The following is a 21,761-nucleotide window of genomic DNA, read 5'->3' as shown; positions in this document are numbered from 1 at the left end:
GAGGGAGCAGTCACCTCTGCACTGTCTCCTTGCCCTCCCCTCCCCCAGCCTCGACCCAGCCCCTTTCTTCCAGCTCTTTTCTTTTCCAACTCAACAGACACAATGGGAACCTTGGCAAGGACAGGTGCGGGAGCCACCAAGGTTGGATGTGGTCAAAGACTGTGCTATGTCATTTCCAAACGAAGTCAGTTTTTAAAAACAAAGGCGGTGGACTGAAAGGTCTCATACGTCGGTCCTCTCATTGGTCAGAAGCCTGGCGACGCTGCGGTGCCGCGCCCAGACCGGGGACTCCCACGGTCCGGTCAAAATGGCCAAAAGAAGCCCCGCGGGGCTGAGCGTGGCACTCCGGCCAGCGCACGGCGGCGGTCATTTACGGTCCAGGCTGGCGTGCAGCTGGGCCTCGCGAACCATGCGATCGAAGGAGCGCGTGTTGGTCTCCTGGCGTACCTTCTCGCGCACGTGGAAGGAGGCCCGGGCTGTGGAGCGGGCGCTCTCCAGCGCGCTGCGCCGGTCCCGAGACAGCTGCTCGCTGCGCTCCAGCTTGCGACCGATGGCTTGGAGCAGCTCCCGCCGGCGGCAGTCTTCGTCCCTCTCCACCTTCTCCTTGTTGGCCCGCTGGGCCCGCTCCTTCTCCATCCGGCTCTGGCCCACGCGCCGCGCCTTCTGCTGCACCGCCTCCTCGGCCGCCTGCGCCGCGTGTTGCAGCCGCCGCTCGCCCACCCGGGCCAGAGCCTCCAGGTGTGCCTGATGCTCCCGCTCTTTGCGCTCGGCCGCCTCCTTGGCCCGCCGGCCCTGCAGCTCCTCCCGCCGGGCCCGCTCGCGCAGCTCCCGGGTGCGCTGCTCCACCAACTGCTCGTAGTTCTCCTGCGCGCGGCCCAAGCTGGCCTCCAGGGAGCTCCGCAGGCCCTCGCGCTCCTGGCGCTCCAGCCGGGCCCGGCCTTGCAGCAACGCCTCGTGGCGCGCCCGCTCCACCCGGCTTAGCTCCCGCTTCTCTCGTTGCAACTGGCCCTCCTGACTCTGCTTGGCGCGGGCCGCGCGCTGAGCGCGCTCCCTGCGCACCTGCTCGGCCCGCTCGCGCACTTCCTGCAGCCCCTCCTCCCGCTGCTTCAGGTTCTGTTCCTGCTGCAGCTTGCGGAGTCGGTCCTCCCGGGCCGTGCGCTCCGCCCGCTCCCGCCGCAGCAGTCCCTGGCGCTCGGCCAGCTCCCGCCGCCGCTCCTCGCTGCGCTCGCACTGCCGCTGCCGCCGCCGCGCCTCCTCGCGCTCCTCGCGGCCCCGGCGGCCGCGCCGCTCCTCCACCTGCGCGGCCCAGGCTCGGCGGCCCTGCTCCAGGGCGCGCTGCTTCTCGCGCTCCTCGCGTTCCCGCCGCTGCTCGGTGCGGACGCGCTGCTGCTCCCACTGGCCGTGGGCCGCGGCGCGCTGCTCCAGCAACAGGCGCTCCTCCTGGTGCCGCGCCAGCATCAGTGCCGCGATCTTCCGGTCGCGCTCCGGCACCGCGCGCAGACCCCGCTCGGCGCGCACTTGGCGCACGATGCGTTCCACGTGCTGAGCCGTCTGTGGTGAGTGGCTCAGGTCGCCGAGGCTGAAGCTGCGGCCGGTGAGGGGAACCAGGGCCAGGGCGGATGGGCGGCCCAGAGGGTTGGGAGCAGAGGACGCCGACCCCGCCGGGCAGCTGTTCCTGGCCGAGGCCCGCGGCGGCCAGTGCAGCTCCCGCAGGCTCTCACCGCTGTAGGACGACGACGACGCGCCTGACTCGGAGCTCAGGGCGCCCTCCCGCCGGCGGGACAGGGAGTCTAGTGAGTGGCTCTTCCTACCTGGCCGCGACCCCGCGGGCGTAGGTTGGGGCCGGGCCGAGGCCGGGCTGGAGGAGGCCTTGCGGGCGGCGCGCGGTGCGGGCGAGGCCGGGAGGCTGGTGCTGCTGCAGCTGCTGCTGCTGCCCGCACTAGGGGCCGAGGCCGCGGCGGCCGCAGGGCCCAAAGGCGTGAAGAGGCGCCGCTTCTCCTCGCGCACGATGCGCTCGCGCTCTGCCCGGCATTGCTGCAGTTTGGCGCTTCGCTCCGCCTCGTAAGCCTCGTACAGGCCAGTGGCCACTCGCATAGAGCGGCCGGGGGCCTCGCGCACCAGGTCCGCCAGGGCCCGTGGCAGCAGCTCTACAGGTTTAACGGCGCAGCGGGCGCAGGCCTCTAGCGAGCGGGGGCTGGTCAGCACGTAGCGGCTGCCCTCGGCCTCCGGACAGTCGAAGTTGAAGAGGTCGAGGTGCAACAGCGGGGACTGCTCCCGCTGCCCGCCTTCTGCTGCGCACGGGACTTCAGCCTTACGGGGCGGCGCGGCGGAGGCCGAGGCCGCAGACGCCGCGGGCTGCGGGGCTCCCTGGGAGTCAGGGGGCACGGACGCGGCGGCTTCGTCCCCTCCGGAGCCTCCGGGCTCGGCTCCCGCCTTCTCTTCAGGCACGGGATCCACCATGGCTGAGCCCTGTCCCTTTGTGGAGGCTCTGCGGATGACAAGGGAGGACATCGAAGAATACATTTGAAAGCAGTTTCCTCCTCCCCGTTCATATTCACCCCCCCCAAACTTAATCCGCTTTGGGATTAGGCTCAGAGGCCCGGTGGAATGTAAATCATAATACCGATGCCCTGAAACCCCAGCGGGCGGGAGGGTGCACAGAGAGCAGCCTCAGTCTCCCTCAGCGCCGGAGTGCTGGGCGGAGGCCTGTGGTCAGGCTCCCCTGGGCGTCTGGCCCGTTAGATGCATCTCCTCCCTGTTGCGAGTTAAAATGAAAAGATCGAGGAGCAGGCAGTAGCCGACCAGAGAGGCTCTGGAGGATTCCCGGGAGGATTAGCGTATTTGTTTGTAGCTTAGGCGGGCGACCGGGGATGCAGCTTTGCAGGAACAAAAAGGAAGAGGTCTGTTCATCCCCAGAGTGCACTGCTGTGAAGACCCCATTTGCCTAGGGAAGAAGTTTATGGTTGATTTCCATTTGCCAAAGGAGACCCAGGCGCGGGGCCCAGGGGTGACGGAAGGGCGCAGAGAAATACCTCAGTCCGAAAGGACCTCCCTGGGACGGGTGATCGATTCTTGCTCTTGCCTCTTGGACAGGGCTTGCTAGGAGCTGTGCCCTCCTTCCCCCGTCCCCCCCCCCCCGCCACCGGGTGTTTGCCAGGGATGGTGAAGGAGCTTGGGTCCTCCCGTATGCACCTAATCCTCTCTAAGTCCATGCTAAAAGCGCCATCCACCTCAGTCTAGGTTCGGACACCTGCCCCCAGATGTCCTCCGAGTCCCCCCACTGTATCCAGCTGGGTTACTGGAGCTCAGCGAGCCCGTCCGCTCGCGGGTCCCCCGGCCGGTTAGCTTACCGCACGTCCCGCGCGGCGGGCTTTTGTTCGCAGCTTGCCGCTTTCCTTGCGCCTCTTCAGTCCCTGCGTCGGCGGGGTCGGATTACTGCCGGCCGCAGCCGCGATAGAAGCCCCAGCTGCCACCGCAGCCAACGCCAGCGTCTCTCCATGGGGCCCGCGCACACCCCAGACGCTACCTACCCGCGGGAGGGGGAGTGCGACAAGGTCTCCCTAAAATAACGCAGCTCTGCTCCCTTCCCTCACACTGATTCTTAAAAAAGGAAGCAAGCCGGGTTCCATCGCTGCTGCATCCACCGCCGCCTCTCCAATCGTGAAGGTACCGCAGGTCTTTCGACGGCCCCCCCCACCGGCGCCTCCTGGTGGACGCTCAAGGGTGTTGATTTGCTTGCTTATAGGGCAAAGGAGAAGTTGGGGGGGGATGTATATATATTCTCCTTCATCAACAAACCCTGTTCTAGCAGCACCTTAACTAGGTAGAATGAAGGAATAGCTCATTCCTTCTCAAGGCGACCCTGAGAAGCAAACAAACTTGATAGCAATAATTTGGTAGAACTCTCTGGCTCCTGATCCAAACCACGACTTTATTTTTTTAAGAAAAACCAACCAAACACATTCAGATAGGTTTGAGGCAAGCAGAAGATGTGTGCCTACTGTTTCATGCAACATTTTAGGACTTCCTGGTTCCAGACAATACAAATTAAAACCAGTCAGTACCATTTAATGAGTGCTATTTTGAGATACCTCCTCCCCACCTCTTCCAGTTTGAGTGGTAGTGGCCACAGCAGACAGATGGAAGGAATATTTAAGGGAGGGGGTTGGAGCGTGGGTGGGACATAACATTTAGAGAGCACTGTGAACTCTGTCCTTAATAGCCTTGACATTGTCAGATAGGCAGCCAGGAGCAAGTGAAAGGCTTAAAGCAGGGAAATGACATGATTTGGCTTATCCTATAGGAACCTAACTCTGGCATCCATGGGGTGAGGGCTATAGGAGGGCCAAAGGGGGGCAGGAAACCCAGTTAGCTGGACACTACAGTAACCCAAGGCAGGAAGGATTGGGACCTGAGGGGGAACAGCAGTAGGAGGCCTGGGTCTGCTGGGAGGTAAGGGTGAACAGATTCCTGAAATACAGAGTAGAAGAAGCAATACTCAAAGGGAGCTTGGCTCTGGGGTGTGAGGAGTGGTGAAGGGGCAAGGGTGGCTTCCTGGAGCAATGAGGTGGCTGGGTGTACCACAAACTTTGAGTGTGGGTCCAAGAAGGAGGATCGGGTGGTGTGGAGGGCCAAGGAAGGATGGGTTCCTTTTAGGATCCCTTGAGTTTGAGGTGGAGCCCCTCAGCAGGTGGCTGGGTAAGTTGTGTCATAGGTCTGGACTGGAGCTAGAGTTTAGCACATCATCACATATCTGAGGTTCCTAAGACCAGGAGCGTGAGTGAGATCATCCAGGGAGGGCAGGCGGAGCAATAGGGAGGTGGGCAGGGCATTGATGGGGCTGCTAAAGGAAGAGGAGCCCATGAAAAGGACGACTAAGGACAGGCAGGCAAGTGTGGTCTCGTGGGATCTAATGGTAGAGTACTTCAGAAGGAGGGTGTGCCCCTAGTGTTAAGGCTGCAGAGGTCCAGAAAGATTTTGCCAGAATCAAATACCCACTGAAACTGGCAGTGAGAGGGTCTTTGGTGACGTCGGCAAAAATAGTTTCAGTATTGTCCTAGGAGCTGATGCCAAACCACAGGAGGCTGCGGTGCAGCGGGAGATGAGAAAGTGAGAGTTACTGACTCTTTTGACATTTGGATGAGGGTGTTAAAGACTGTGAAGGGCTTGAGATTTTATCCTACTTACATGCTAACAAGTTAGCCTGCCACCGGTTCACTGATGCTGGCAGAAGACATGAAACTTGTGGGTCAGAAACAAAGGACTTTGTTACTCATGGTGCAGCAGGCAGCATGAGGTTTATGTTCTTGTTGGTCCCCCTTGCTCCCCAAGTCCCGTGGGGCAATGGAGAGGTGGGCTGAGATAGATATTTTACATATAATGGGTTTGTGTCACAGCTGAGTGACCCTAAGCTTAGTAGATCCTACCCTTTTAAAGGGGACTGCTAGCAAACCTGTTTAAACTTTGCCCCAGAGGGAGGCATTATCTTTATTATCCTGGGAGAAAACAAATTTTCCCCTGACCTGGAGGGAGACTCTATCTCTGTCTTCCAAGGACGTTTGCTGCACAAACATCCTTGAAAAGTAGTCCAGAATAAAAGCCTTTACAAGACATGCAAAAATGCCATGAATTGCTTTCAATAGAGAAAAGGAGCGATTGGTCAGATGGCCAGTAAGAAATGGGGCTGGGATTTGGACCTGGCTCTGTCTAACCCTGAAGTGGGTCCCATGTATTATATTTCTACACCAAACTGAACATCTGGAGAGATGTGGATTCAGATGGAGATAAGTGGGGTGGGCAAGTCAAGCTCTTCAAACCTCTTTACTCCGGTTTTCCCTTCTTTACAGAAGATCCCACTAAATTGCCTAACCTCAAGGATTAATAATGTCTGCTATGTAAATGTCATCTTTGTCATTAAATAGAGACAGTATTAGGTACCTTTAAGGGTTGTTGTCAGAACTGGAAAGACTATATGCGAAGTACCTAGACCAACACATTTCAGTAAACAGTGATAAGATTGTTACTATTTATTTTGATAAAGCTCATCTACTAGGTGTGATCAGAATAAGGACACGTGTAGTGTCTGCAAGATTTTAAGGGAAAGCCCAACAAATGTTCCATCCTTGATTAAGAAACGATTCTTCATCTGGGAGGGTCGTGGAAGCAGCGGTCATGGGAAGGGGGCCCTAAAATAGGACAGTGACCTAGCCAGCCAATTCAGCAAAACTGACTTGGCAATCCATTGGGTGCCATTGAACAGCCAGATATCTCTCACCTCTCATCTCTACGTGCCTTGGACATTTCAGGAGATGGGCTTCACACAGGTTAAGCATTGATTTCCTCCAGATCGGGAATCCCAGCCTGCCAAAGATCAAGGGTGTTCAATCCAACTTTATTAAAGCAGCCCAGTTTGGGAACACCCACCTGTCCCTTATGAGTGGGGTAGTGGGCATGGTGCGTTTAAGAGTCAAACAGATTAATCATTCAAATTCTGGCTCAGCCAGGCTCTGTGATTTGAGGCAAGTGTCTTAACCTCTCTGAGTCTCAGCTTCCTGAAAAGAAGGCACAATATGGACTGTTATTTTGTCTTGCAAAGACCCTTAGAGATAATAATTTATTAAGTACCCCGTTAGATCCTTTAATATAATAGCTCACTGTCTTAGTCAGTTTGGGCTGCTATAACAAATTACCATAGACTGAGTGGTTTAAAAAACAGACATTTATTTCTCACAATTCTGGAGACTGGGAAGATCAAGTGTCTGGTAAGGACCCACTTCCTGGTTTCCAGATGACCATCTTGGTGTATCTTCACACAGGGGAGGGCAAGCTCTCTCCTGTCTTTTCCTATAAGGACACTAATCCCACCATGAGGGCTCTGTCCTCATGACCTCATTACCTCCCACAGGCCCCATCTCCAAACATCATCACATTGGGGGTTAGGGTTTCAACATATGAATTTGGCGGGGGGTGGGGGGAACACAAACACTCAGTACCTAGCACTCATCTAATTGGGACCAAAAAAATACAACATAGACATTATCTCCATTTAAATTCCCTTTTCTTAGTCTCCACCACCCACCTCAGCTCTGTGCATTCATCCCCCTTCCTTTCAGTGTAATCCCATTCACAGAACAGAGATGATTCAATCTACAGTTCTAAATCAGGAGTTGGTAAATGATGATCTGTGGGTCAAAACCACTGAGTATTTTTGTAAATCAAGTTTTATTGCAACAAGCCAGGCTTATTTGTTGACTTATTGTCTTTGCTGTTTTTCATGCAACAATGACAGAATTGAACAGCTTTGACAGATCATATGACTCAGAAAGCTTAAAATATTTACTATCAGGCTCTTTATAGAAAAAGCTTGGCAACCCTTATTCTAATTACTGATAACAGCTTGTGCCGGCTATGAATTTATTGCCTTATACCTCCACATTCACCCATCAGTACTTGCTCTGGGATAATGGTCTATAAGCATTTTCTACTTGACAGTGAGCACAGAGCTAAGGTTTGCCAGCAGAGCGAGCTGCAGGGTCCTCGCCGGAGGAAGGAGGCTTCTCTTCTTGGTTCCTGTGTGCTGTGCTTTTTGCTTTTTCTTCCTCCTGCTCCAGAGTGAGTGGTGCAGGTGTGTGGGACTATCCTGTGGCCCCCCTACTGCAGCTGCATACTCAGAGCAGTCCCTTGGCAACCTCGCAGCCCTGGCCCAGGCCTGCTGACCACTTTCCCATGCCTTCCTGAGGCGGACACCGTGTGCTCTGAGCCTTGAGCCTGTACTGTCCCTCTACTCCCTGTCACCAGCCTCTGTACACCTGTGCCCATGACGATTGTTTCGTGTTCACCCAACAACTGCAAAGCAGCTCTGCCCCAGACTTCTCTGCAACCCAGTGGGCTGGAACCACACCCTCTCCAATGAGGCAGGGCCTCCCCTTCCAAGTTGCCCTTCCTTGAGGACTCTCCCTCAGCCTTAGGGAACCTTTGAGTGTTCTCTTTATATCTTTTTATTTACTCCCTTTTCATAGCTTAGTAACTTTTTTTTTTTTTTTTTTTTTTTTTGCGGTACGCGGGCCTCTCACCGCTGTGGCCTCTCCCGTTGTGGAGCACAGGCTCCGGACGCGCAGGCTCAGCGGCCATGGCTCACGGGCCCAGCCGCTCCGCGGCATATGGGATCTTCCCGGACCGGGGCTCGAACCCGTGTCCCCTGCATCGGCAGGCGGACTCTCAACCACTGCGCCACCAGGGAAGCCCCCATGGCTTAGTAACTTTTTATATTAAGCTTCCTCTGTTTAAATTACTGCGTGGTTTCTGTCTCCTGATTAGACACAGGGTAACACACAGTGTAAAGTGTAACCGTTCCCAATGCTTGAGACTAAGGCCTTAAGAAGAAATTTATGAAACAAGCCAGCAGGTACAGGTAATATTTATTGAACATAAAGTGCCCTCTTTCATACTTTATTGACATAATATATGTTCATCAGAGTGGGAAATTAAAAAATAAGAAGGAAAAAAATTACCTGTAGTTAAATAATCACCCAAAGCCCACCAGCTCAGTTACACAGCTTGGTGTGTAGGTGGCAGGGACTTATAAGTTATGGGAGGACAGGTCCATGTCTGTTGCTGCTCACAACTGCTTAGGGCCTGGTACATTGTGGGCCCTCCTGCTGAATGCATCAACGAGAGGGAACGGGGTCTAATTGGTGCTACTTTGCCCACTGTGTGTCCCATGAAACTGGCCTTGTCAAGATATTTTGAGCTACTAGGCCACTTGGATGAATCTTTAGAGTTAAGTATCTTAAGCAGGTGATGTTCATGTTTGAGGACTGTCCTGTGGGACAGGAGACCCCAACCTGCACTAAACCATGGAGGTGCGTCAGCAAGGAAATCTAGAGGGAGTCTTAGTGGGGTTTTCTCTCACTTCTGGAAGGGCCATACTCATTCCATTTTGTATGATACTGGAGAAGTGTCCTCATTCCTGAGTATGGCCAGGCCCTGGGGGCCCCCTGGGCATTTTGACTATGAAATGTTTATAGGTCTACTCAAAAGAGGGGCTACTGCTCAGGAGCCAGACTTGTCTTCAGTCTCTGCCTCTCTTGCTGGATCGTCTGTCTCTGGCATGAAGCCACCTGCCTGCACAGTGCTTTAGGCCCCCTTCTGTTTTCAGAGGCGCTACTCTGAAGGTATAGCTCCTGTTTCCACAGGCCTTTCCCCCCACTATCTGGCAACACACACACACACACACACACACACACACACACACACACACACACTTCTTTTTTAAAAGACGGAAATTCTAACACCAAACATTTTGCATCCCTGCCTTCCACAGTGTCTTAGACAGTCATCCTGATGTTTGTATTTGGAGATTCAGAGAGGAGTCATAGTCCATTCCTGGAAATGGTGGCCCCTTTTTTGCATGTTTCTCTTGAGGATCAGGAATCTTCCACCAGGCTCCTTGTTGCCCATCCAAATGTGGCAATCAATCACACAGAACAAAGAATGCATTGAAAAGTTATTGTTAAAAAGCACCAAGCTGAGCTAGGAAGTCTGGGAATACTGAGAAGGGTAACACCGTCCTGGTCCTGGGTGCCAGTTTTAGTAACAGTACCCAAATACTCAAGAAGTTAAATAATACAAGAGTTCAGTCAGTTATAAGAGTTGGTAAACAACATAAAAGAGTGATCACAACGGGCTTCCCTGGTGGCGCAGTGGTTGAGAGCCGCCTGCCGACGCAGGGGACACGGGTTTGTGCCCTGGTCCGGGAAGATCCCACATGCCGCGAAGCGGCTGGGCCCGTGAGCCTGTGCGTCCGCGTACCAAAAAAAAAAAAAAAAAAAAAGAGTGATCACAAGACAGAATGTGATGAATGGATTACTATTGAGTGTATTACTAGTTAGTTATTACTACTTACCTTCCAGTGTTTGCTAAGTCCTTCTACCTCTCTGAGAATGATTTCCTTTCTTGACTATATTAGTTTGCTTGGGCTGCTATACAAAATACCACAGAGTGGATGGCTTAAACAACAGAACTTTATTGTCTCACACTCTGGAGGCTAGAAGACCAAGATCAGGGTGTCAGCAGATTTGGTTTCCTCTGAGGTCTCTCTCCTCAGCTTGTAGACAACTGCCTTTTTGCTGTGTCCTCACATGGTCATACCTCTGTCTGGGTTTTCTGTGGACTATTCTCTTCTTATGAGGACTCCAGTCATACTGTATTAGGGCCCACCCTAATGACCCCACTTTAACTTAATGACCTCTTTAAAGGTCCAATTTCCAGTCACATTCTGAAGTCCTGGGGGTTCGGACTGCAGTATATGAGTTTTGAGGGGACACAATTCAGCCCGTAACATTGGTGAAATGGAAATAACGATTCCAGGCTATCTTCAGTCATTCAACTATTGACTGAGTTCCCTACTGTGTGCTATGCACTGGGATTATAGTGGTGGAGCCCTATTGTCATGGAGTCTATAATGGGAGAGATGATTATAGACTGGTGGGAAGGAGAGAGACTGCTGGGAGAACATCAAATCAGGCAAGAGATGACCCTGGCCTGGACTAAGGCAGCAGCGGTGAAGACAGAGAGAATAGAAAAATGTTAAATATATTTATGACATCATAAATTGGAGAGTGATTAGGTGTGGGGTCAAAACTCTCGGGATGCTGACTTAGGCAACTGGATGGGCAGAGGGTAGTGCCATTTGCTGGGATGGGGAATGCAGGAGGAAGAGAAGAAGTTTGGGGCCAATATGATGAGTTCTTCTTTGGACCTGTTTAATGGCCATATCCCTCAGGTGTCTAACCCAGTGGTTGAGAGCATGAGCTTCTGAGTCCACAAACCTGGGTTCAAATCCCAGCTTGTCTGTGTCCTGGCTTTGTGATCCTGGGAGAGTTAGTCAACCTCTCTGAACTGCCCTTTGTTCACTATAAAATAGGTATAGTAGTATCTCCCTTATAAGGTTGTTGCTGAGAATTAAATGAGAGGAAATATGTTCAGCACATAGCACAGCGTACCCATGTCGCTGGCACATGGTAAACACTCCACAAATAGGGACTTCCCTGGTGGTCCAGTGGTTGGGACTCCACACTTCTAACGCAGGGGATGCGGGTTCAGTCCCTGGTTGGGAACTAAGATCCCACATGATGAGCGGTGCAGCCAAAAAAAATTTTTTTTAATTAAAAAAATAAGTTTAAAGGCCAGAAAAGCAGAAAATATTTTTAAAAAAAACCACTCCACAAATATAATATCACTATATGGTTACTAAATTTGGATGAAATGACAAGCAAATCCAAGCTTTCTTTTGGCTAATTTCCTTTATGCCTCTAACTTGGATTTCAGTTCCTCGGCTCCATTTGGAAACATTGCCCTCTACTTATTTTGCCTTTTGTTCCTGGAGATCGGAGGATTTCCCTGATGCTCAGCTCTTTAATAGAGCTGATGGCAGGCAGGATTGTTTTGTTTACTGAAGGCAAGTTTTGAGGCTGGAACGCTCCACACTCTGGCCACCAGGTGGTGCCCCTCCTCTGTTCATCTGCTGGTGATTTTTTTTTTTTTTTTTTTTTTGGCTGTGGGTCTTCGTTGCTGCGGGTGGGCTGTCTCTGGCGAGCGGGGGCTACTCTTCGTTGTGGTGCGCGGGCTTCTCAGTGCGGTACAGGCTCTAGGTGCGTGGGCTTCAGTAGTTGTGGCACACAGGCTCAGTAGTTGTGGCGCACGGGCTTAGTTGCTCTGTGGCATGTGGCATCTTCCCAGACCAGGAATCCAACCCGTGTCCCCTGCGTTGGCAGGCAGATTCTTAACCACTGCGCCGTCAGGGAAGTCCCTGCTGGTGGTTCTGGTGCTGTCCTCTAAAGTGAGAGACCAGGACCAAAAACACCACACCAAACCCCTAAAACCCGAGGGGTGTCAAATGCACTTGAGGGATAGTTCTACAAGGGAACTTGAAGAAAATGTCTTCCTCATTTTGGCCATAGGAATTGACTGGTACCTACAATTCTCTCAGCAGGCCATGCCATTTCATGCTTCGGCGTCTCTCTGCATGTGCCCTTTGCCAGCAATGCTTGTTTCTTGCCCCTTCGCCTCACGAATTCCTTCTTGTCTAGCAAAACTCAGCTCAGATGTCCTCTCCTCAATGACACCTTCCCTGATTGGCCCTTCAGTCTGGGTTGGACACCCCTCTACCGGGCTTTCTCCACACCCTGAGCACTGCATTTGAATGGAGCTACAATATGTATTTTTTAAACATTTTAGTGTAGAGAACTTCAAGTATTTTAAAAATTAGAATGAGTGATCCAATAACATCAATTTTGCTAAAGTGTAATGTCTGATTTTCTTATTTGGTTTACCCACTAGATAATGACCTCTGTGAGGAGGGGGTCTGTATTTTATGACATTTTGTCCCCAAACCCCTGTGCCTGACAGCGATACTCAAAAGGTTTGAGGAATAAATGGACACGATGCATATTTGGTCTCATTTCTCTATTCATACTCTGCCCCCTCTTTCCTCCTTTTTGGGGAGGCTCTCCCCATCATCGCCTTGGTCTTTGAGAGGCAAGCAGGGAGAGGCAGCCACGGGTACTCCCAGCAGCACTCGGGGCTAAGGCTCGCCATGACACCATCCTCCACCGAGGCTTGGTATGGGCTTCAGGGCCACGCACACAACTGTCCAAACTTCAGATCTTTTTTTTATGAACATGACAAATTATTGAACATCTCTGAGCCTCGGTTAAAACGGAAATTGTTTGCTTTGCAGAGCTGTTTTGAGAGTCAAGTAAGATACCCAACGGCTTGGCACACCGTAGGTGTGCAATGAATGCTAGTTTCCTTCCTGTGGGTTTGATGTTGATCCCAGGGAAATGACTTCATCCTTGGGGAAGAGTGGCTGTTATTCATTATGCAGGTGCAGCAGTGACCACACGAATCTTTGGGAAACACTGGTTTCCCCTGCCCGGGCATAGGAAACAGAACGTCAGCCTGCCTGCGTTCCCAAGCCCTCTGTATCTGACCGGGGAGGCCAGGCAGGCTGAGGCAAATGACCAGGGCAGCAGGGCCTCTGCAAGTGCCCTCCTGTTCTGTTTGTCCCTTCTTCCCTTCGTTTACTCCTTCATCTGATGCTCCATGCTCTTGAGTGCCTTCCGTGTGCAGGCACGGGGTGAGGTGCTGGGACTGGCAGTGAACAGGCAGAGGTGGCCGCTGCCCTCACAGAGCTTACGGTGTTCGTGGCTGGGGTGGAGGGAGAGACAGGTGCACATTGCAACAAGGGATAAGGGCGGTGAATAAAGAGTTTGGGCTATGAGAGGGAAGAGCAGAGGGATCTACCCTAGTCTGGGGGAAGGGGAGGCTTCCCTGAGAAAGTGACGTTGAAACAGAGACATAAAAGATGAATGGAATACTACTCAGCCATAAAAAAGAACAAAATAATGCCATTTGCAGCAACATGGATGCAACTAGAGATTATCATACTAAGTGAAGTAAGTCAGAAAGAGACAAATACCATATGATATCACTTATGTGTGGAATCTAAAATATGACACAAATGAACCTATCTATGGAACAGAAACAAAATCAGGGACATTTGAATAGACTGGTGGTTGCCAAGGGGGAGGGGGGTGGGAGAGGGCAGGAGTGGGAGTTTGGGATTAGCAGATGCAATCTGGTGTATACAGAATGGATAAACAACATGGACCTACTGTATAGCACAGGGAACTAAATTCAACATCCTGGGATAAACCATAATGGAAAAGAATATAAAAAAATATATATATATATGTATAACTGAGTCACTTTGCTGTATAGCAGTAATTAACACAACATTGTAATTCAACTATACTTCAATAAAAAATAAATTAAAACAAAAAAGATGAATGGGAGTGAGCCAGGCCCAAGTGTGTAGGGAGAAGAGAACCTTTCCCTTCTTCCACCCCTAGCTTATCTACTCTCCCCATCCACTTGTGAGGCACTCCAGGTGGATACCACCCCCCCCGCCAGAGCTCCCTGTCACACAGCTCTACTTGAGACTCACCTCCCAAACCTCCTGGCTCAGCCCCTGTGACCCTCTTCTCAAGTGGCTGCAGGAACTAGAGTCTCCTTCTCCCCAAGGAAGTCTCCCTAAGATGACAGCTGAGAACATGTCCATTCAAGGAGCACTTGCCGTCCACTCAAGGAGGCATACAGAGGAACTGTTTTTAAAGAACAGATTCCAAATACTGAGCATCTCAGGCACTTCCTGCCCAGTGTTTTGGGAAATCATAAGTGGCTTCCCTCCTCTCTCTCCTTCTCTCCATCACTGCACCCCTTAGCTTCCCCCCACTCCCCGCCCCAGAGCAACCCAGCAACCCCCGGAGCCTGTCTTCCTTGCTTTGGTACAGCCAGAGGTCAGAGTCCTGGGCAGCCCAGGGGATCAGGCTAGGACACGCAGGTGTTCTGTTGCCAGACAACACGACCCGGCCCAGCCCAGGGCAAAAGGTGAACTTGACATCAGCCCTGGGTGAGGTCAGCCAACAAATGGTCTGTGAGCCTCAAAAGGAAAAGAAAGATCACCAAGAACAGAACCAGGCTGCTTTCATTTCCTTTTCTTGACTAGGTTGGCCGATCAGGGCAACATTGGCAATCAAAGGCAAGGTCCTGGACATCCTTTGTGGATGGGATGGGGAAGCGTGTTCCCGGTCAGACTCCAGCCTTCTGCTGCCATCTCTAGTGGCAGTGCCCTCCCGAATGCTGTTCAAGGGTTTTATCCACAACTTGGTTGTAGACGGGGTGATCAAAGATGACACTAATCTGAGCAGAGAAATAATAAAAAATAACTAACTAGATTTATATGCCAGGAACTTTTCACCCTGTCACATAATTTTTACTTTTTAGTTAATGGTCATAGTCCTGGAGAAGTGGGGATTATTACAGTCCCCAGTAGGCAGATGAGGAAGCAGTTTTAGAGGGGCTAAGCAAAATGCCCAAGGTCACACAGCTAGCAAGTGGTGAGATGGGCTTGGAAAACCCTTTAAAGCTCACATCAGCACTGACAAACTGCATTCATTCATTTGTTCATTCATCCATCCATCCATCCATTGAACATACATTTATCGAGGTCCTTCCACGTGCAGTATGTGAGGTAAAGCAGACAAGATCCCGCTCTCTTGGAGCTTACATCCTAGTGGAGAGAACGGGCATAAAGGAGTAAACAAATTAAAAAGATGATTTCACAGAAGTGCTATAAAAAAATGAAGTGGGATAAAAGGAGAGGGCCACTTCAGGTTGAATGGTCAGGGCAGGTGTCTCTGAGGAAGTGACATCTGTGCAAAAAGGAACCATGGTGGGGAGGACCTGGGGGAAGACTCCAAGGCGGAGCGGGTTTGGCACCTTTGAGAAACAGCACCAGACTTTACTGGGTACCAAGGGAGCTGTGATTCTGGACTGAGTTTCAAGAAATTGATTAGGATACGTGTAGAGTCTCGTACCTGGACTCAGCACAGCAGCTGCCTAAGTCCGGGAGACTGTCTAAACTGGGCTGGCATGAGAGAGGCTGGAGTCTCAGCTGATCTGGTAGAGTCAACATAATCTGAAGTTGCTCTGAGGAAAGAGGGGTAGAGTCGGGGGATGGGCCTTCTGCTCTTGGCACTGGTCAGACCCTGCCTGGACCCTCACAGACAAACTAGATTGTCTTACCTCGATGATGGCCACACTGGGGCAGTGAGCAGGATGGGCCAGAAAAACCATTTATCCCAGGTGGAGATGTCTGGGGCGGCATAAGAGCTGTTTCCAGAAAAACCTGGGGTCCATGAGAAGGAGTTTTAAGGGAATCCGATTTCTTTTTCTCTTTTCTTTTCTGCTGATAAAATGAATCTGTGCAGACATTCCCTAAAGTAGAAAACAAGTATAAAGAAGGAAAAAAAAAACACTTTTAATTCCATTATCCAGAGGTAATCATCGATAACATTTGCCATAACTCCTTGTAACACTTTTTCTAGGCTTTACAAGATGTAGTGAGTGCCTACTGTGCAGACACACAATTTTGTTGATGCGCGCGTGTGTCTGTGTGTGCGTGTTTGTGTGTGTATACACGTCTAGAGAGCAGTGAAGCGGAGTGGTCAGAGGGTGGACTCTGGGGCCCTCGGCCCGGGCTTGAATCCTGGCTCCGCCCCTCATCTGATGTCTGACCGTGAGCAAAGCACTCCACCTCTTATCCCTGTTACCTCATTTGTAAGATGAGGATAATATTAGTATTTGCCACATAGAGTTGTTTGAGGTGTAAACTAGCTAATTACTTGTATACACTAAAAAGAGTGCCAGCACATACCAAAGTTACATAATGTTTGATAAATAAACACCACCCTTCTTTTGTTTAAACTTATGTCATAAACACTATACACTGGCATCAGATGTTTTATGTAAACATTTACCGTCTGAATAAAATTCTATCACTTGGGCTTCCCTGGTGGCACAGTGGTTGAGAGTCCGCCTGCCGATGCAGGGGACACAGGTTCGTGCCCTGGTCTGGGAAGATCCCACATGCCGCGGAGCGGCTGGGCCCGTGAGCCATGGCCGCTGAGCCTGCACGTCCGGAGCCTGTGCTCCGCAACGGGAGAGGCCACAGCAGTGAGAGGCCCGCGTACCGCAAAAAAAAAAAAAAAAAAAAATTCCATCACTTATTTTTACCATCTTTTATTTAAACGTTCCCCTGTTAGACATCGTTTATCTCTAATGTTTCACTATTTATAAATGTGCCAGTGATTGTGCCAATCATTTGGTCTATATTTTCAGTTAGTTCATTTGGATAGAGTTACAGAAGTGGAATTACTGGGATAAAAGATGTGGACTTTTTGGGGTTTTTTACTTTTTATTGTATTAAATTTTTTATTTTTAGACGGGAAGATGTACAAGTAGTAAAAAAAAAAATTCAGACGGTATAAGAATATACAGTGAGAAGGAGGTCTACCTGAGACTCCTGTCTCCCAGTTTCCCACTCAGTGGCACCAAAATTGCTTTCTTGTGCATGTTTCCAGAGATGATGAGTGTAACATCAGATATATGTCTATATAACCCACATTTTTTTAGAAAACTAAAATTGGTATACTACAAACACATCTTGCCCTTTTTACATAGTATAACTTAGAGATGTTTTCTATCATTACATAAAGAACTTCCTCATTCATATTAATAGTTGCATAGTATTTCTTGTTAAGCATAGACAATAATTTAACTAGGGATATGGGTGTTTTAAAGGTATTTGATGCATATCAATGAATCAGCAGAAGTGAGCTCTGGTTTACAAGAGAGAAGTCCTATAACCCCGGCTAATTAGTGGAACCAGAATTAAAATCCAAATCACCTCAAAGCCATGCTATCTCTGCAAAGATGTTCAAAGACTAACAGTCCTGGAGAGGGAACCAGTTGTGGGAGAATGCCTTCCTCATGCCTCCCAGAGAAGATCTGACTGAAAACGACTCATGAGATGTAAGGCCTTCCGTTTAAAAAAAAAAAAAATGTTCGGATACCATCCAGATAATTGAATCCTTAGAGCAGGTGCTTGCAATGCAGAGCGGAGGGCCCGTGGCTGTGTGAGAACGGGCTAGCTCTAACTAAAGGCACTCATGTTCAAACACATGTATAGACTATGTTGAGCAACGTCAGCTTGAGACCTTCAAGGTGGCAAAGAGATCAAACTGCAAAACAGAGCAAAAACAGCAAGCTCTGTGTGGGCATGTGGCTGGCTGTCTGGGTAGGTGGACGTGACCTCCATCAGAACCCTGAGTATCTTTTCTGAGGTCTGAGTCTTCTTGCAAATCCTCTCAGGTGTAGAATGGAGAGGAAGCAATGCTGGTGAATGCCTTCCCCAAGTGGCAGGGAGAGTGGCCTACAGAGGACATTCCTGGAGGGACAGAGCCTATCTCGGTCCCATCCAGGGCCAGCTTCCTGGGCATGAGGCCTGTGCAGTCTCCCAGGGTCCCACATTTAGTATAGCTCTGCCCTTAGTTTAATGGTTTACTGTTTTCAACTTGAAATTCTTAATTTTTGACCAAGGGCCCCCAGATTTTTATCTTTGCTCTGGGCCCTGCAAATTATGTAGCCAATCCTGTCCCTCTCATTTATAGGAGAGTGGTGACACAATTTTTGGCTGCCTTAACCCTGCAAAGGCAAGACCCTGGATCTTCCTGGAAGGCTCCTAGGCCTCCTGTCTTGGAGCAGAGTTGTGAGCACAAGAGTGCTTTGCCTGGAGATAAAGGGGGAAGAGGGCGGGAGGAGGTGGACAAGAACCCTGGAAAGGTTTTGTGCCCTGCTCGCCCTGAAATCTCACCCGCTTTCTTCACCTCTCCACAAAGGTGAGGTACCCAGGGGAAAAATGTGGTCAGCAGCCAGCACACACCGATGCACTCAGGGTCTGAGCCTGGCTGTGTTTTGGTCTGATCCAAAACCTGAAGGGAAAGGGCTTGGGTGCCTGCTCTGGGCTGGACTCTGGGATAAGCGCATTATATTGAAACATGCACTGTACAGACAATATTACATCTCTTTTACCAAGGATGAAACTGAGGCTCCATGGGGTTAAATAATTGGCACAAAATCTCAACAGTATAAAAGTATAACAAACAAGGAACAGGAATCACTTCTAATCCCATGATTCAGAGGCAACCACTGATAATATTTGGTAATTTCTAAATTAGGAGCTATCTCTGGAAAGATATACAAAAGTCACTGCAATTGTCTCTGCGAAGAAGTGGTGGGAGACCGGTTTTACTTCTCACCTTGGTACCTTTTGAATTTTGTACCATGTACATGTAACATAAAAAATGTATTATTTTATATAAATAATAGTAAAGAGTAGGCTTTTTGAACTTTATAAGAAATAAATTAGAAGTCTTGTCATTTGGACTGTTTGGAGTATATAACATGTGGTTTCTTTTTAAATTAAGCTCATCCACAGTGTGCTTAAAATGTGTTTATAAACCTTTGCTTTAAATATAACCTCCCCGAAGCAGACCTCGATCTAAGCAGGCACTCCTGTGTCGTTTCAACGTGGCTCCGGGCATCATCATAAAAAGTCAGCTTCCCATAGGCCTCTTTTCCCTATGTGCTCACCTTAGAGTTAGAAAACCCATATTCCAGTTTTGGCTATCGCACTTACAGCTGTGTGACCTTGAGCGAGTTACTTAACTTCTCTAAGGAAGAAGAGCCTTGCTCTCTCCCTAAGTAAAATAAGGATACAGAGCCACAATTCCTCATTCATAACTGCAAAATCCCAGAAATTCTAAAGATTGAATTTTCCCCTAAGTTTGGCTATAAAAACTGGTTAGGTGATGAAATCTGACCTGGGCTGATGTGAGGCCATTTATAGTTTTATTTATCACACTTAATGTGACTCAAACATTTCACTATGGAAAAGTTAATGTGTGGGCTACATAGTGCTGTACCAGACCCCCAGTGGGGGTATTCTATAACACGCAGTATAAGCTCCATATCACCTTTATAAAATCCAAGGAATTCTGACTTCCAAAACACATCTAGCCCAACAGTGACAAGAAAGATAATGTATAAAAATAGCAGGGCAGATATTGCTAATTGCTTACCCAATATCCATTCTTATCGTCTTGCTTAATATAGAACCCGGATTGATTTTATTAAGCATAGAAATGTGCCCAGCTAAAGTACTGCTTTCCAGTCTTCCTTGCAAATAAAAGTGGGCAATGAGATGTAATTGGAAGTGGTTGGGTGGGGCTTCCAGGAAAACACCTCTTTTCTCCTGGCCCGTCTTCTTATTTATTTATTTATTGAAGAATAGTTGATTTACAATGTTGTGTTACTTTCTGGTGTACAGCAAAGTGATTCAATTATGCATATATGTATCTATTCTTTTTCATATACTTTTCCATTATGGTTTATTACAGGATTCATAGTTCCCAGTGTTATACAGTAGGACCTTGTTTATTTTATATATAGTAGTTTGTATCTGCTAATCCCAAACTCCTAATTTATCCCTCCCCTACCTCTTTCCCCTTTGGTAACCATAAGTGTGTTTTTCATGTCTGTGGGTCTGTTTCTGTTTCATAAATAAGTTCATTTGTGTCATTTTTTAGATTCCACATATATAAGTGATATCATATGGTATTTGTCTTTCTCTTTCTGACTTACTTAATATGATAATCTCTGTGTCCATCCATGCTGCTGCAAATGGCATTATTTCATTCTTTTTTATGGCTGAGTAATATTCCACTGTGTATATGTACCACATCTTCTTTATCCATTCATCTGTTGATGGACACTTAGGTTGCTTCCATGTCTTGGGTATTGTAAAAAGTGCTGCTATGAACATTGAGGTGCATGAATCTTTTCAAATTATAGTTTTCTCCAGGTATATGTCCTAGTCCATCTTCTTACTGCCTGAATATGGATGGGATGGCTGGAGCTACAGCAGCCATCTTGAGTGTGTTTAAGCTACAGTTTGATATATTTTAAAGGTAATACTAACTGAAGCAATGGCCTAATAAAAAGTCTGAAGGCTTATAAGTGTCAAGAAAGTCCATAAGAGCACAAAAGAAGAGATGTGGTACCCATGGAGATGTTCTGATGATGTTAAGGACAGCCCAAAGGAAGGAGTGAGCTGGTATCCCCTCAGCTTCCATTTGAGCCTGAGTTCCTGCCATGGGAAAGAAGCACTCAGGAATCTTATTGGTGTTCAATTTTCCAACCAATGATGATAGTTTCAGGGAGAGAAGGATGAGGCCTCTAGGGTGGGAGTATAAGAGCCCAGGAGGGGCCCTTGGCCCCCTGGAGGACTTGCAGAAAATGATCAGTCAGTGGTGATGGGCTTTCATCTAATCCTATTCCTGAACCCAACAAGTCCTGAGAGGGTCAGTCTTACGAGGGTTAGGGTGGGGTGAGGGTTGGGGGTTGCGAGAGCCTTGTCTCTGAGTGGTTCTGGGGAGGACTGCACGTCTGGAAGGCTAGAGTCAGAGGGTGGAGCCTGAGGCACGCTGCAGGACTGCTATGGTCCGGGGAAGCCTAAGACATGGTTCACAAAGTGAACACTCATTGCTTCCACAAAGGCTACCGAGGGGCCCACTGGGAAAGGACAGGAGGGCTCTTGGTGCTGGGACTGGGTAGAGGGGTCTAGAGGACCTTCTGCAGGGCTCTGAGACCAGAGAGACCATGGGGATGCTGGGACCCTGCCTTAGTTAATTGTTTGAGGTCATTGGATTGTTCATGATGTGGTTTTCTCTGCAAAATTTCTGTGACTTCTGTCCAATTAACTTCTTGTTTTTGAGTATCTATGTCATCACTTGTCACAAAAGCCTTGTCCTCTTCCAAGCCTTAGTACAGAGCAATACTTTAGAATAATCTGTGAAGCTGGGGAACCCAGAGAGCAGTACTGTAGACAGAGTGTCTTTGTTAATATGATTACAAAATGTTGAAATGTCCCATAACTGGATGAAAAAGTGCATTCATAGATGCTTCTTAACTCCGAAAGATAAAACGGTGCATTCAGAGACATCCTTCGTAACTCCAAATTCCACGCTATACTGCTAGAACTGACAACTGTTTATGCCTGAAGGTTAGTATCAAAGTTGAATGGTGAAAGTGTAAGTCACATCTGTTGACTCCTCGGGGTTGTACAGAGCCTGCAGGTGCTGGGTGGAAGGTCCTGAGCAAGTGTATGCAGGCCTTCCTGCCTTCTCATCTCTGGCCTCCTTCCTCCATCCCCAGCGCTTCCCAGCTCCACGGAGATCAAAGCTGCTCCCTCGGCCATACAAAGCCATTGCTGGAAAAGCCACAGCAATGCAGCAGCT

The 21,761-nt window shown here is 49.4% G+C and overlaps 1 protein-coding gene across 1 annotated transcript; it reads right to left on the bottom strand.

Annotated features, from left to right (window-relative positions):
- Positions 1–366: 366 nt before the first annotated feature.
- On the bottom strand, positions 367–2,460 carry CCDC177 (coiled-coil domain containing 177). The gene has a single exon (XM_060095201.1). The coding sequence runs from the start codon at positions 2,458–2,460 to the stop codon at positions 367–369; it is 2,094 nt and encodes a 697-aa protein (XP_059951184.1).
- Positions 2,461–21,761: the final 19,301 nt, after the last annotated feature.

This window comes from Mesoplodon densirostris, chromosome 4 (genome assembly GCF_025265405.1).
Source record: "Mesoplodon densirostris isolate mMesDen1 chromosome 4, mMesDen1 primary haplotype, whole genome shotgun sequence".
NCBI lineage: Eukaryota > Metazoa > Chordata > Mammalia > Artiodactyla > Ziphiidae > Mesoplodon > Mesoplodon densirostris.
Note: the sequence above shows the minus strand (reverse complement) of the source record. Positions and strands in the feature narration are given on the sequence as shown.

What these genes read in the sequence shown, in the direction of transcription:
- CCDC177 (XM_060095201.1), bottom strand. Translation starts at nt 2,460, where the DNA reads ATGGTGGATCCCGTGCCTGAAGAGAAGGCGGGAGCCGAGCCCGGAGGC.